The 14,631-nt window shown below is 60.7% G+C and overlaps 8 protein-coding genes across 9 annotated transcripts; 3 read left to right on the top strand and 5 right to left on the bottom strand.

Annotated features, from left to right (window-relative positions):
* Positions 1 to 478: 478 nt before the first annotated feature.
* SDRG_12610 (hypothetical protein) lies at positions 479 to 1,980 on the bottom strand (the record flags this gene model as incomplete). The annotated part of the gene is made up of 7 exons (XM_008618685.1): positions 479 to 972; positions 1,018 to 1,054; positions 1,111 to 1,458; positions 1,511 to 1,615; positions 1,664 to 1,737; positions 1,780 to 1,858; positions 1,910 to 1,980. The coding sequence occupies 7 exons, from the start codon at positions 1,978 to 1,980 to the stop codon at positions 538 to 540; spliced, it is 1,149 nt and encodes a 382-aa protein (XP_008616907.1). The 3' UTR covers positions 479 to 537.
* A 449-nt stretch (positions 1,981 to 2,429) lies between these two features.
* SDRG_12609 (hypothetical protein) lies at positions 2,430 to 4,575 on the bottom strand. Its single transcript, XM_008618684.1, has 4 exons — positions 3,287 to 4,575; positions 3,105 to 3,209; positions 2,965 to 3,051; positions 2,430 to 2,918 (listed from the first exon to the last, which is right to left on the bottom strand). Exons 1-4 carry the CDS (start codon positions 4,028 to 4,030, stop codon positions 2,469 to 2,471), a joined length of 1,386 nt encoding a protein of 461 aa, XP_008616906.1. The 5' UTR covers positions 4,031 to 4,575; the 3' UTR covers positions 2,430 to 2,468.
* Positions 4,576 to 5,741: 1,166 nt separating this feature from the next.
* Positions 5,742 to 7,891, top strand: SDRG_12608 (WNK protein kinase; the record flags this gene model as incomplete). Its single annotated transcript, XM_008618683.1, has 3 exons — positions 5,742 to 5,792; positions 5,842 to 6,649; positions 6,702 to 7,891. 3 exons carry the CDS (start codon positions 5,742 to 5,744, stop codon positions 7,889 to 7,891), a joined length of 2,049 nt encoding a protein of 682 aa, XP_008616905.1.
* On the bottom strand, positions 7,818 to 9,579 carry SDRG_12607. Of its 2 annotated transcripts, XM_008618682.1 has the most exons (6): positions 9,298 to 9,579; positions 8,873 to 9,243; positions 8,766 to 8,826; positions 8,513 to 8,713; positions 8,361 to 8,455; positions 7,839 to 8,312 (listed from the first exon to the last, which is right to left on the bottom strand). In XM_008618682.1, exons 2-6 carry the CDS (start codon positions 8,981 to 8,983, stop codon positions 7,950 to 7,952), a joined length of 831 nt encoding a protein of 276 aa, XP_008616904.1. In that variant the 5' UTR covers positions 8,984 to 9,243; positions 9,298 to 9,579; the 3' UTR covers positions 7,839 to 7,949. The 2 variants fall into 2 exon arrangements, with proteins under 2 accessions (XP_008616903.1, XP_008616904.1); XM_008618681.1 differs by having other exon boundaries at positions 7,818 to 8,312; positions 8,873 to 9,579.
* A 97-nt stretch (positions 9,580 to 9,676) lies between these two features.
* SDRG_12606 (hypothetical protein) lies at positions 9,677 to 11,986 on the top strand (the record flags this gene model as incomplete). Its single annotated transcript, XM_008618680.1, has 1 exon — positions 9,677 to 11,986. The coding sequence occupies one exon, from the start codon at positions 9,677 to 9,679 to the stop codon at positions 11,984 to 11,986; it is 2,310 nt and encodes a 769-aa protein (XP_008616902.1).
* Positions 11,866 to 12,871, bottom strand: SDRG_12605 (hypothetical protein). The gene is made up of 3 exons (XM_008618679.1): positions 12,376 to 12,871; positions 12,090 to 12,332; positions 11,866 to 12,041 (listed from the first exon to the last, which is right to left on the bottom strand). The coding sequence occupies exons 1-3, from the start codon at positions 12,496 to 12,498 to the stop codon at positions 11,994 to 11,996; spliced, it is 414 nt and encodes a 137-aa protein (XP_008616901.1). The 5' UTR covers positions 12,499 to 12,871; the 3' UTR covers positions 11,866 to 11,993.
* Positions 12,872 to 12,932: 61 nt separating this feature from the next.
* Positions 12,933 to 13,992, top strand: SDRG_12604 (hydroxyacylglutathione hydrolase). The gene is made up of 3 exons (XM_008618678.1): positions 12,933 to 13,212; positions 13,265 to 13,518; positions 13,564 to 13,992. The coding sequence occupies exons 1-3, from the start codon at positions 12,950 to 12,952 to the stop codon at positions 13,908 to 13,910; spliced, it is 864 nt and encodes a 287-aa protein (XP_008616900.1). The 5' UTR covers positions 12,933 to 12,949; the 3' UTR covers positions 13,911 to 13,992.
* SDRG_12603 (hypothetical protein) lies at positions 13,941 to 14,631 on the bottom strand. The gene has a single exon (XM_008618677.1). The coding sequence runs from the start codon at positions 14,570 to 14,572 to the stop codon at positions 14,036 to 14,038; it is 537 nt and encodes a 178-aa protein (XP_008616899.1). The 5' UTR covers positions 14,573 to 14,631; the 3' UTR covers positions 13,941 to 14,035.

Raw genomic sequence — 14,631 nt, 5'->3', positions numbered from 1 at the left:
TGGGCTCAGCACCAGTTGGAGGGCCGATCCGGAGTGCCATCTGCATCTTGACAAGACCGGCGGGCACACGTGTGAATCTACAGTCATCACATTAGTGGTGCACTCGGGATACTGTAGATCGTATTGGATGGCAGCCTTGGACGATCTCTCGGGCTGCGTGCAGATCGCTCATCATGCACATTGATACGATGCGGGCGCAGCTTTGACTGCCCTCCTGATCGCAACGGGTCAGGCTCCACTTGCACTGTCGTGTGCCACCAACGCCAACCCTAGCCCGCCCTAACCCGCGCAGGACAGGCGTCGGTGGTCGACGCGATGGGCTACAAACTATTAAGGGTATATAAGCATCTCGAATATGCCCTTGCTACTCCACAGACGGTGTCTGCTCTGACGGCCACATACTACACTAGTGTTATTTTTTGGTCGCGTTGAAGAGGACGGTCGAGAGGCTGGTCGTAATGGCTTTTCCGAACGATGCGGTCGAGAAGCTTCTCCCTTTGCTACGTACACCAAGGTATCGATGACCACACGTATATTCTATAGCACGTTGAGCAAGAGGCGGCTGTACCTTGGCGAGTTGGACGATGGCGACGTGGCGATCATGTGGTTCGAAATGCGGTGCGTGAGCCACGACGCCCACTTCTGGAACGGTAGGTCGGACGCGAGCACTTGTTGAAACCAGATCTCAAACATCTTGCGCGACGACGTGTCGAGGTAGTACTCTTCCGCGTGCATCTCGAGCACGATGCCGAGCGCGGTCAGGTTGAAGAAATTCTGGAGCCGGTCAAACGACGCCGCCTCGAGCATTGCTTCGTGCGACGACGTGTACACGGGCGAGAGCTGGTTGGACATGACCTGCTCAAAGACGCTGAGCTCCTTCTCGAGGCGCGCGCACTTTTGCAGCATCGACTGCATGAGATTGGCCTTGGACTCGAACTCGGTCGAGCTCGCTTCGACCTCGAGCGTCAAGTCCTACGTCGTAACGATGTTGGAGTGCTTGGCGTCGTACACGCTTACATTGATCTTTTGGTGCAGCTGACTCTCGACTTGGTCGCTACAAGATGAAATGCAATCAGTTCTGATTGCAGGTACAGCGAGTCGAGGATGTACCGAGCGTCCAAGAGCTGCTGCAGCCACTTGATCTTGGTGTTGGCAGCATGGAGCTGGTCGTTCATGTCGCGCCGATAGTCTTGCAGCGCCTCGGCCGAGTCGCTTCCGAGCTTGGCGTGGACACGCAGCTGCTCGTGCGCTTCCCGTGTCTCGGCGCGCGCGCTCGAGAGCTGGGCGCGGAGGCGGTCGTTCTCGACGATGAGCGCCGCGAGGTCCTGCTCGGTCGCTTCGAGCGTCGAAACAGTGGCCGCCAGCTGCGCGGTGACTTGATCGTCGACGAACGAGGCCGTGGTCGGCGCTGGCTCGAACGACGACGCTGACACTGCTTCGTCCAGCTCAATGTATTTTCTACATACAGCAGTGTCGGCTTGAAAGATCGCGATGGCGTCGAAGAGCGTACTGCTTCCAACTGTCGCGCTCGCTTTGGACGCCGAGCAAGTGGCGCTGGAGTGCGCGCAGCTCGCCTTGGAGCTCATTGGCGCTTGTGTCGTGCTCCACATGCAGCCTAGAACAGGCGAACATGACGCGCGACGAGTCGACAGTTGATGGCTACCGCGAGATGGTCGCTTGAAGCTCGTCGTTCGCGTGTAGCAGTTGCATGCCATACTCGGCCGCCTGCTGGAGCTCCTAGCCACTGCAATGTCAGCGTCGTCGTTGGCATCAACCGACCTTTTCGCTGGCCGAGAGCTGGCGCTCGAGCACGACGACGCGCGGCTGGCGCTTCGCCTCGGCGATCGTTCCGTCGTCGCTGCGCCGCCTGCGTTAGCCGCCATACCATGCACGCGCTCAGTGGGCATACCTGACGTAGAGGTCGACGTCGCCCGCGATCTCACACTCGTCGGCGTCGAGCTCAGCTTGGTTGCTTGGCATCTCACTCTCTTGCCGATGACGACGCTCGGATGATGCAAGAGACGATAGGCTCGTTATCCGGATGATTTCGGTAAGATCGGGGTGTTCTCTGGGGAACGGATCTGACCATGATCACAACCGCCGCCCGGCCTTGGACCCTCGCCGGGCATGGGCCCTCGCATGCTCGAGAGAGCTTCGTCATGGCCTCACCCATGGGTCGCCCGACCCTGATGCGCCCTACGCGGCCCGCTACGACGGCTACAGGCAGCGCCGTGCCCAAGTAGCCAGAGAACATGCTGCACGGACCTCTGCTCCAGTAAAGTAGCAGACCTGGAGCAGCCCATATAGCCTCTGAGTAGCAGCCGATATAGAAGTCACCCATGATGCCAACGCTGCGAGCTTCCTTGGGCTGTGCCCACAGCTCGGCTATGTCCAGTACTCCCGAGCCCGCCAATGGTGCGAGCGTTCCATAGGACTGTCAACTTGCTCGTGTTTCAAGTCGTAGGCACTTAGCACTCCGTGCTGTGCGTGCTCTCGGAGGACTCTCGGTCGTCGTCGTCGCGCTTGTCGTCGGGCACCGCCGTGTCTTCAGGCTTGGAAACACTCGCGATGATGCAGGCGAGCGCAGCTTGGACGGCCTTGGCGACGGCATGCGACGATACGACGGGCACGACCGCGGGCTTGGCGTCGTTCGCGTAGATGCTCTGGTCGCGCGTGACGAGCCAGCCGTAGACCGACTGCCGGTTGCCACACGTGTCGAGCGGATACCGTCGCAGTGTCACGTCGTGAAGACCAAACGCTTTCGTGCGCGGCGGGTGCGGCAGCGGCGTCTCGGTCGTGCAGAGGTCCGCGATCGTCATGTGCGGCACGATAGGACGGTAGTTGTGCAGAATGAACGCCCGAAGGTCGGCGTCGACGTCGACCGCTTCCAGCGGCTTGGCCACCATTTGCCAGTCGTACTATATGTCGACTTGTACACACAGCTCGTAGCTTGGCGACGAGTACCTGCAGGTTGGCGAGGGTCGCCGATTCGAAGACAATGTGCTTGCGCAAACTCGTCGAAAGCTGTGTGCTACGCTGCTCCGAGATGGTCTAATGCAAAATACAGAGGTAAGTGCAAACTCGGAAAGGCCAGTGCCAAGAACCTGGTAGTCGTTCAGGATCGACTGCGTTGACCGGTACAAGGCAACACGTGCATCTTCGAAACCAGCATACGCTTGTCGACACTCGAAGCGGGCGGCTTCGGCGCTCTGTACAGACAAAACATGTGAGAAATGCTTGCGAGCAAGATGGATCTATGTAACGAGGATGATGGAAACGTAGTTACCTCGACCGCGCGGGCAGCGGCGACCGCGAGGCTCTCTTTCTTTTGGTGCTCGTTGGGCAGCAGCCAGCTCACGAGCTTGACGCTATCGATGCTTGCGTTGCGCGAGGCTATCGTGGTCGTCGGTCGCCGCTTGGGGAAGAGTTCGCCGAGAAACGAAGTGCTGTCTTCTAGTGCATTGTTGCTGCTGCTGCTCTCGTTGCCCACCTGCTCTTGGATGACACGCGGCGCGATGCCAGCTTCGAGAGCTTGCGCATACGTCATTGTCGCCTCCTTGAACGTCTTGTCCATCTTTGCGTGCTGCTTGCGAAAGTTCTCTTCCAGCGCCTTGGCCTGCTTGCGGACGCGGGCCATGCACGAGGTGGTCGACTGTTCCTTCTTGGCGAGGCTCTGGTAGAGCGCGTTCAATGGGCGGTAGACGTCCTCGTCCAAGCTTGCAGCGAGGCTCTTGTGCTGCACGCTCGCGTTGACGTACTGGCTCTTGACGCTCAATAAGGCTGCGTTGAGCGAGCTCACGTACGACGAAGGGTGCAGATCGGCCATGTCTTGGTCGACCTTGAACTGGTCGGCGAGCCGCGTGAGCTCGGCGGCGTAGTGCAATTCGAGCTGCACGCGGCCCTTGAGGAGACTCAGTAGCCCTTGGTGCGTCGAGAGGCCGCTGCCACACGCCTTGCGCACTGCGTCGAGGTTGAAGAGGAGGTCTGTCGCAAAGCTAAGACCAGGCACCGTCGTCGCCACCGGGTCCATCTCGATTGCTGCTGTCCGTTATGTAACACCCGCTTCGGTTGCTTCGATCACCGTTTCCAACTAGCGAATGGCAGTACGTCGATCACTGACCTCTGACCTCGCAGTCTAACCAGCAGCTTGTCTACAGAGCTCGCTCACTGTGGAGCAGCCTGTCGCGCTGGTGATCGCTATCCCACCAGATTGATCCACTGTGCGCGAAAAGCGTGCTGCATGGTCTCGTTGCAGTCTAGTCGGACAGCGAGATGTGCCCGATACGTGGCGAGGTTGTTCTGGAGGCAACGCGACTGGTCAGTCTATCGTCTTGGCTGTAGCGACTACGTCTCTGGACCATCGCGCTGAGCGACGGATGGAGCGAAGCGTTGACTGCTGTCGCTGCAGTCGTTGATACCGCTGGGGGTGGCGAGGGCTTGGTTCACGGAGCAAAGTTCCATGCCATTGGACCTTCCAACCTCAATATGGCGATATAGGTGGTTTGCACGACTCTGCTGCATACGGTACTACTGTAGCGCTACTCGGATTCCTCGACGGCCTCGAGCAAGTTTTCGGCTCTCAAATGCTTTATGCTGACGGAGGAGAAGCTAAACCAAGGCCTTGGAGACCCCAGCTACAAACTTTCCGGTTTCGTGTTGCCAGTCTATCCGTAACCGTCAAGGGTATCCGGACCAGCAGAGATTCGCTCAATCGCTTCACAGATCCACGCTCAGCGCAATGCTGTGTGTTTGTTTGGTCGAGTCCCGAGGCGCCGCACGCACTGCGATGGTGCACGGTCGTGGCAAGTCCTCGCGGTGCTATGGCGCACACTATTTACGTTTTAGCGGAGTACCTTGAAACAGATGATCGCAAGTGCTACGCTGCTGTGATGGGAGCAAGGCCAACGTCAGCGCCACCCAGAGCGCCACCCATGCCACATCATCATGCACGCGCCTCGCCTGGTCCTTCACACCGCTGCGGTGGCCATTTCTCTACTAAATTCGTACGATCGTGGCGCGTGGCATAAAATAGTGTACGTTTTTCGTGCGACACGACGCGGCTTCGGCTGCTCGGCTTGTCTTGATGTTTGTATGCCACAGAAATCGCGTGGATTCTAACACGAGCTGCTGGATTCCTGTGGCAGAGAGTTGAGACCGCACGGCTAGTACCGTACTGCTCGATCTAGTATACTATAGGTCTAGTCGCTCGACACGACTCCCGTCGACGAGCCGGACACCGAACAATACACGGGTCAGTCGATGTTCCAAGCTTCGTTACCTCGCAGACTAGATACGATATGCATTCTGAAAGGTTCTTGGCACGACACCGAGGCGGCGCAATACAATACCGTATTTTAATCTCGCCGTCGCAAAATTACTTTGAGATTGTATGGGAGAAATGGCGGCTGCAAAAAAACACACGTCATTTTATTCGGCGTCGCAGATCACTGGCCCATACTATGGGCGAGGCTCGCGGTATTAAAATCGTTTGAAGCGCGAATAAAACGTCGCGTGTTTTTTTCAAATTTGGCAGCTGTCCACGGTCCGTGGTGGAATAAAAATTCGCACGCATTTAATAAAATGCGGCGCGTATTTTTTTTACCGGATCCCGAAGAACCCGCACCAAGTTTTACTCGGGCATTTCGAACTGGAAAAGCGGACCTGCCGCGCTCCCGCTGCGCCGACGTCGACGAGCTTCCTGCCCCGTACCGCCTACTCCCGCCACCACCGCCATCACCATCATGGACGACGCGCGCCCCGTCGAGACCTCGCCGCGTGGCATCTACGTCCGGGTACGTCCCATGCGTAGGCGAGGAAGATGGAGCTCATGACGCGCTGTAGTTTGATACCAAGCTTGGCACGGGCGCGTACAAGACCGTCTACAAGGGCTACGACACGGACCAGGGCATTGACGTGGCCTGGAACGCGATCGACATTGGCGCGCTCCCGCATGGCGAGAAGGCACGGATCATTCAAGAGGTCGAGCTGCTCAAGAAGCTCGAGCACAAGAACATCATCAACTTTTACGGCTCGTGGTACTCGAAAGAGAAGAACCAAGTGGTGTTTATCACGGAGATCATGACGGCCGGGACGCTCAAGTCGTACATCAAGCGCGTCCGGTTTGTCAAATGGAAGATCATGAAGCGATGGTGTCACCAGATACTAGAAGGTCTCTCGTACCTGCATAGCCAGTCGCCCCCGGTCATCCACCGGGACCTCAAATGCGACAACATCTTCATCAATGGCAACACGGGCGATTTGCGCATCGGCGACCTTGGCCTCTCGACGCAGATGGCGGTCGACAAGCTCCGCGCGCAGTCGGTGCTGGGCACGCCCGAGTTCATGGCGCCCGAGCTCTACGACGAAAACTACGACGAGAAGGTCGATATTTATGCGTTTGGCATGTGCGTGCTCGAGATGATCACGCAAGAAGTCCCGTACGCCGAGTGCACGAACCCCGCGCAGATCTACAAGAAGGTCATGGCCGGCGTCCGGCCGCGCGCGCTCGGCCGCATCAAGTCGCCCGCTGCCCGCGACTTTATCGAGCTCTGCCTCTCGCGCGGCAACGGCGCGGTCGACGTGACGGCTGCATACCTCGCTGCCCACCCGTTTCTGCAGCCCATGGCCGACGACGACGCCGTGCCCGAATGTAGGCCAATGCGCATGTCTCTACGATTGTATCTCATTACCAAGACGCATAGGTGTCGACGAGCAGGACGCTCTGTCGCCGCGCCACACTGCGTACACGGTCGTCGACGACTGGGACCTCGATGGCGCAAAAGCCAACTCGAAGCGCCGACTCTCGTGCCCGGTGCTGCCGCAAAAAGCGTCAAACGACGATCACGACGAGTCGAAGCACCCGTCGCTCGTGTTCAAGTACCGGACTACGATCGACACGCCGCTCTCGTCCGGCGTCGACGCGATGGACGACCACGCAGAGACGATCCTCAAGGGCATGCAAGGCGCGGAGAAGAACCTCGATGCGCGCAAGCAGGTCATGGACGGCCGCAACAACCTCCTCCCGAATGAAAAGAAGCTGCAGCCGCTGCCGGAGCGGCCGCCCCTCTCGGTGCCCCTCGCGTCGCCCGAGGCGTCGCCGCCGCCAGCGCCATCGTCCGCGCCAACACCCCTCGTGCTCGGGCAGTCGCCGCCGCCGCCGCAGACCTTTCTTGGTCTTCGGGGGTCGTCGGGTGACTTTGCGTCGTGGCCAGCGACATCGTCGTCGTCATCGCTGGCGGCGAGTCCTAGCAAGTCGCCCTCGATGCGCAAGCGCGGCCGGCGGCACGAGATCAAAGCGACAAAGGACCTTGAGAACGACCACAGCATCTGCCTCAGTCTGCGCATCATCCTCGACGGCAAGTCGAAGGAGATCAAGTTTACGTTCAACCTCTTTATCGACTCGGCCTTTGAAGTTGCTTGCGAGCTCGCGGCCGGCGTCGGCATTCTGGAGCCGGACATTGGGGACATTGCCGACTCGATCAGCTTCCTCTCGACCGAAGCCAAGATGGCGAACCTCCCCGAGGTCGATGTGGACGTGTGGGAAGAAGCGCCAGAGCCGCACTCGTTCTCGGCCAAACCGCTGCCGCATGTCTCCAAGATGAACCTCGTCGCGCACTCGACCGAGTATGTGCTGGTCGAGAATGGCTCGTCCTTTGTGTCGATGACGTCGTCGTCGGCGTCGTCGTCGCAGAACCCCGTGTCGCTCTCGGGCGACCAAGCGCTCAACGTCGAGGACTGGACGCGGTCCGAGACAGAGACCAACTATGAGCACGCGATCCGCGCCGAGCAGGAGAAGCACGAGAAGGAACTCGAGCTCTTTCGAAAGAAGATGGACGACCTCAAGATGAAGGAGCTCGCGCAGCAGCAAAAGCAGCTCAAGCGAGACCCATAGCATATAGGAGGATCGTGTTAGACTCGTAAGCATGTAGTGGTGTGTACGCTACAGACGACTACCAAGACCGCTGGTTGGCGTTGTTGGTCGGCGGCCGCATCATCGGGTTGCCGCCGTTGTTGGGCGGCTGTTGCATGCCCTGCCACTGGAGGTTGTTGAAGCCATTGGCGCCCATGGGCGGGCCACCTTGCGCCGGCCGCGGCCCGCCGCCCATCATGGGGTTCATGTTCATGTTGCTGATGTTCATGCTGCTGTTCATGGCCGGTCGGGGCGGGCCCATCGGGAAGCCACCGGCGCCGCCGCCCGGTGGCATGTACGGCGCGTTCTGGAATCCCGGCTGCGCGCCGTGGGGCGTCGGTGGCCGCATCGGTGGCGCGGCGCCGCCCGCAAAGAGGTTGAAGGGATCGACGGGCGCCTTGGGCTAGATTCAGACGTATGAGAATGGGACGGAGCTCCACGTCGGTCGTACCTGGTTGATGGGACTTGTGACGCGCGGTGACGCGGTTGGCGTCGACATGAGCCCGACAAGGTCGTCGTTGAAGACCTTGGCATTGGCATCCTTGGCTACTCATGCCATGCGCGTCGTACATGCCTGTGGTCGCCAGATCCAGTGCGTCGTACCAGCCGACGGCGTCGAGGTCTCAATGAGGTCGGGTACTGCCGGTGGGGCCTCGACCTTGGGCGGAGGAGGCACGGCGGCGGCCTTGACGGGCGCGGGCGCCGGCGGCGCAACCTCTGCCTTGTCCAGAACGCGGGCCACCTTGGAGATGACGACGCCATTGTACTCGGGTACCGGGTCGTTGTCGGCAATGTCGAGCCACACTACGCGATGCATTGTACTCCTTTGGCATACCATAGAGTCGACGAAGCGTACCATACGTGCCCTCGAACGCTTGCTTGAAGCGAAAGTGGAAGCTGCCCGGCAGCGGGAAGGCCTACATGTCGACGTCATCGCCAGGAGGGTGGGCGCGTGCGCCGTACCTTCTTGATGTGGGCGAGCTTGAGGCCGGCCTTGAGCGGGAGCGGGAAGACGTTGAGGTGGTCGGGCGAGTCGCCGTCGTCCGGGATGTAGTAGTTGAACATGCCCTCCATCTTGAGCTTCGTCGCCACAGAAATGGATCTGCGAAACCCACGCCGGCTATCGTCACTTGGTTGTTGTATGGATTTTTATTCCGACGGAATTATAATGTTGGCCTTCCTCGTTTCACGCTTCCAGCGACAAGCAGTCGTCGCTCGTCGCCGAGCACCTTGGCAGACAGGGACAACTAGCAGCACTGCGACCTCCGCAGTAGCAACGCAGTAGCAACTTGCAGCGCATCGGCCGTGGCGGACGAGCGACGACTGCATCTCGCCTGGGCGAAAGAAGACATATCCCTGCGCCCGCGCTAGAAACAGCCTACGCGTACCGCTCTAGAAGGCTAGAAGGCGCCGCGTGTAGCGCTCGCGATCGCTCTGCAGACGCTGGAGGCGACGGAGCCTACTGCCGCTGGATTGCGATCCGGCTGTTTGGACTCCTGTGGCCGATGCTTCGCCGGGCATGGCTGTCGCTAGCCCATGCGCCTTGACCTCCGCTGCAGGTCATGTGCATCGCCATGGCCTCGGCAGGGCCTCGGCGTCGACCGTGCGGCGGATGCGCCGGTCCTACGCCGTGTCGCCAGCAGCGCTTGGCTGATTCCGTCGGGTTGTCGTGCAATAATAAAATAATAAAAAGAAGCCGTCGAAATTCCGGATACAATCCGACTGATACCCGATAGCATTTCCATTTTACAACGCACAACTCGTATCATGGCGGCCCTCGTCCCGCTTGTGACCGACGACGGCAATGGGAGCTGGCAGCTGCATGAGGATGCGACGCTCCTCCTCGAGAGCGAGAAGCGCGCGCTGCAGAAGATCTCGGTCGTCGGCCTCATTGACGCCCTCCCGCCCAAGCATGCCAGGGCGCCCGGCTTGCACATGGTCAAGGACCCGATCAAGGTCGAAGACGACGGGACGCTTACGTTCCTCGTCGTGCTCCAGCACCCGGCGCTCCACGAGCAGCCGGCATGGACCTCGCTCCTCTTCCTCCTTGCGTCGCATGTGTTGTACGTTCGCGACGGCGCCATTGCGCGGGACGGCTTTGCCAACTGGAGCTTTCTGCAGCATCTTCTCAACGTCGACGTCGTTTCGCCCGACGAGCAGGCCGCGCATCCTGACCTCAACACGACCGTGCTCAAGCGCCTCTTGCCAAAGCTCACGCTCATTGCGGTTGACCTCGACAAGAAGGAGTGCGGCGGCGACGCGTTCCCTCTCTACCTCGAGAAGGCGCTATCGACGCCCAAGGCGTCGCACGATGGCCTCTCGCAGGCGCTCATCAGCCAGCTCTTTACGAGCCGCGACTGCATCGGCATCAAGACGAGCACGTTCAAGGTCCCCGGCGCCCCGCACTCGGCGGCTAAGGTGCTCAGCGTCGCGACCGACCCGCTCCCGCCCAAGACGTTTTTTGGGCGGTTCCTCTCCTGCGGTGTGTTTGTGCATCTGCTGAGCGCGCTTGTCGCGGCCAAGGACGCAGCGCGCTGGGACTTCCGGGCTGTCGCGTTCAGCGTCTCGCGCACGTACTGGCAAAACTTGCTCGACGCAGCGATCACCATGTACGCCGACCACATGCACGCCAAGCTGTTGCCATACGACGACGTGGAGCTCGACAATAGCATGGTGGTGGCGCTCACCGAGGCCAAGCTCCACGGCGGCGACGCCGGCCTCGACAATGACGACGTGATCCTCATCGACCGCAGCACCAACAGCGCCGGCGTCACCTTTGACGAGTATGGCAACCTCAAGAAGAGCCACTCGAGTGGCGCCAAGCCGACGCTTGACGTCGGGATCCTCGCGTTCCTCAAGACGGCCAAGTCGACGCTCAACCGGCAAATGACCATGGTCGCTCCCAAGCCCACGGTGGCCAACCCATGGTGCGACCCGTACCTTCTCAACATGCGCGAGTATGAGGTGCCGACCAAGTACATTCACCAGTTTCCCAAGCGCGAGAAGCTCCCGATCGAAGCCAGTGCGCTCACTGGTGTCCACCACGAGTGCCTCTCATCCGCGTCGGCGCTCTTGCATCCGTTCATGGCGCTCTCGCTGCCGCGCGAAGACGCTTGCTTTAGCGGCCCATGGAGCTTCCGCGTCGGTCGGCGCCACCTCGACGACGCGGCGGGCGCTGTCCATCGGGACATTGCGCTTGCCAACAACGCGAGCTCGGCAGCGTTCTGCACGCGGCTCGTCCAGTGCCTCCACACGGCGGTGCTGCTCAAGACGCACGCAGACGAGGACAAGAGCCGGCTGGTCCGCCACCTCATTGCGTACCGCAGCAACATTGAGGCGCTCATCTCGCAGTACAACTTTGTCGCCAAAGGCCCGGCAGCGTCGGCCGTCCTCGCCGGCTTCCTCTCGTCAGTCGTGCGGCACCGCCTCCATGCAGCGGTCGCGGCGGCCGACGCCCACTTTGAGGCGACGCGCGTCGCGCTGACGACCCAAGTGCACGACGCCTCGCGCCACCTCTTGGCGCTGGAGGACGCGATCCGCGACGCCGAAGAGACGCGCAAGGCGTGCCTGCGCAACGAGATGGCGCAAGACGCTCTCGTCGAGAGCCGGAAGCTCGAGCAGCTCGGGACGATCCAGGGCGCGATCGCCGAGACCCAAGCGCAGATCAACACGGCGCTGCGTGAGAAGGAAGCGCTCTTCGCCAACACGGTGCAGACGACGCAAGCGACGGTCGCGACCGTCGAGATCATTGCGAAGAAGCCCAAGGAGTATGCGGGCTACCTCTTTCGCCAGGAGGGCGGCGGCTTCTTCGGGGCCAAGTGGAAGCAGTCGTTCTTTGTGCTCAAAGACGGCCGGTTCGTGACCTTCAAGGCCAAGAGCTACTACGAGGAAGGCCGCGAGAGCATGGAAGCGCCGCTCAATGTCGCGGGCTACACGGTGCTGCAGTCGAACAAGAATGCCAACGAATTCAAGCTCGCGCCGCCCGTCGCCGGCCGCACGTTTGTGTTCCGCGCGCCGACGGACGAGATGCGCGAGACGTGGGTTCACAAGTTCAACGAAGCGTCCAACTACTCGTAGGCAACTACTACTCTTCGTCCCAGTCGCTGGCCGCGGTCGCAGCGCCAAAGTTGACCTAAACGCTGTATGTGAGTCAAGACTACAGATATATATCGTCGAGTACCTCCTTGTTGTATACGTACTCCGCGTCGCCGGGCTTGCAGAGGTGCTCGTGGAAGACCGAGTCCATCTTGGCCTTGACCGCCGCCAGCTGCGACTCGGAGACCTTGTTGTAGTCGGCGGCGGGCAGCGCGACCTTGGTCGACGACAAGACGCGCTCGATCAGCCGTCGAAGCTGCGCCGGCGCGACCTGTGCAAAGTACGCGCGATGCTCGTTTGTGATCGCCAAAGCAATCTCGCCTGCGTCCTACGCGACGTTGCAGGTACGATGGAGGTGCACGAGGACGTACGCTGCTGCTGGCGACGTAACGCACCAGAGGCACTTCGTGGTGGTACAGGGCGCCGTCGCTCGCGGTGTACTCGAGCGTCAGCAGTGGCGGCGAGACGCGGAGGCCGACCCGGCGGGGCTCCATGCTAGGCGAGGAAGATCCGATTCAAAGAAACCGCCACGTCATGAGATTCCATGGGTACAGTCGCATGCATTGCGAGGAGCTGGCTCGGTCGAGATGCAACGGATCGCTGGCAGCAGGAAGGACGTCACCGACGGCTAGCGGAGGGCTCCGCTCCTCGACGTGGCCTGTGTGCACCCGGACGACGATGGGGTTTGGTGCTGCGAGTGCCCAATCGCCATGACGGCTAGTGGCGCTATGAAGGCCAAGGTGCTGCTTCCTGCCAGCTCGTCGAGCGCTGCGTCACCGCGGCCATGGCATGGCGAGGAATCCTCGGGCTTCGTCGAGCGTCGTGCTGGATCGGCGGCTGCCGCGATGCCATTGGTGCAACGGCAATTACATGGCGCAAGTGAAATAGCTTGGCTTTTGTATGGCAAAAAACAGCAATGGATTAAAATAGAACCACAGATTCAAGATGCTGCTCGGGAAGCTGCGGCCGGCGCTGCGGACGATGGTCACGACGACCAAGAAGCGGCTCCAGCGGTCGGAGCCCCATCTGCGCGTGCGCCTCGTGCCCATGTTCGACGACAACTACGGCTACCTTGTTATTGACGAGGCCAATCAGCATGTATTGGCCGTGGACCCGGCCCAAGCCGACGTGATGGCGCCCGTGCTCGCCGAAGAGCTCGCGATCAACAACCGCGAGATGCTCGCCGTGCTCACGACGCACGGCCACCCGTATGTTTTCCAATGCTGCTGCTTGCGTGCGCTAACCGATTCGCTGGATTAGGGACCATTGCGGTGGCAACGAAACCTTTGCTGCCAAATACCCGGGCATCACGATCTCAGGCCCGCACAACGAGGTGATTCCGGCCATGACGACACCGCTGCAAGGTGGCGAAGAGTTCAAGCTCGGCGCCATGGACATCCAGGCGCTCGCGGTGCCATGCCACACGAAGGGCCACCTCGCGTACGTCATTTCCGGCGACCCCGAGACGCCGCCGTTGCTGTTTCCCGGCGACACGCTCTTTGTGGGCGGCTGCGGTACGTCGTTGCGAGCGAGAGACAACGAGGACGACCATGGTGTAGGCAAGTTCTTCGAGGGCACGGCCGAAGACATGTACCACGCGCTCTACGAAGTCATCTTGCAGTTGCCAAAGGAGACCAAGGTCTACTGCGGCCACGAGTACACCATGTCCAATCTGCGCTTTGCGCTGAGCGTCGACCCGACGAACGCCATTCTGCGCGAAAAAATTGCGTGGGCCAAGCTCCGTCGGTCCAAGAACCTGCCCACGATCCCGTCTACGCTCAAGGAAGAGATGCTCTTCAACCCGTTCTTGCGCGTCCACGACGAAGTCATTCGCAACGCCGTCGGTGGCAACGATCCGATCACCGTGCTCTCAAACCTTCGCCGCAAAAAGGACAGCTTCATCTAGCCCCACCACCGTGTAAACACCAGCCAATATACCGAGGAGAGATTATACTCTTGTCACCGACAAATACATCGTGTTATGAACATTATGGCGCGTTATACCATACACAACAGAGGACCAAAGACCACTTAGGGCGTCGACGTCTTGGTCTCGGCATCCTTGGCCTCCGGCGCCGCCGTCTCGGCCGCCTCGAGCTTCTTGGCCGCGTGCTTGGCGTGCGCCTTGTGGAAGGGCGTCTCGGCCCAGAGAGCCTCAAAGCCCGCCTTGTCGATGCCGTCCGAGAGCAGCGTCACGTGCTCGCCCTTGTCGTTCTTGTCCTGCTTGGACCACTTGGTGATGAGGCGCTTCCCATCGACCTCGCGCTCGTGCACCGCCTTGAGACGGCCGTCCGAGTCTTCGTAGCGGCGGCGGACGCTCGACACGCGGCGGCCCTTGTCGTCAATCGCCGACGCGCTCGAAAACGAATAGTTGGAGCACGCGCGCGTGCGTAGCGCGTCCGTGTCACCGGCGAGGATCGCGGCCGCGGGGTCGGCGCCCGTCGGCAAGTCGGCGAAGAACGCGTCGTCGCTCGGTGGCATCGAGAGCATGATGGAGCTGCGCAGTGGGAGCATGGCGCTCGCGACCTCGGCCAGCTCCAAGTCCATGAGCGACTGCTCGAGGTTCATGTGCGGGTACCAGTTGCGCGGGCGGACAATGTCCCACGGCGCCAGCGTCGACAAGGGCG

Source organism: Saprolegnia diclina, assembly GCF_000281045.1.
Source record: "Saprolegnia diclina VS20 unplaced genomic scaffold supercont1.51, whole genome shotgun sequence".
Taxonomy (NCBI): Eukaryota; Oomycota; class Saprolegniomycetes; order Saprolegniales; family Saprolegniaceae; genus Saprolegnia; species Saprolegnia diclina.
The sequence above is the reverse complement of the archived record's forward strand: the minus strand, read 5'-3'. Positions and strand labels throughout refer to the sequence as shown.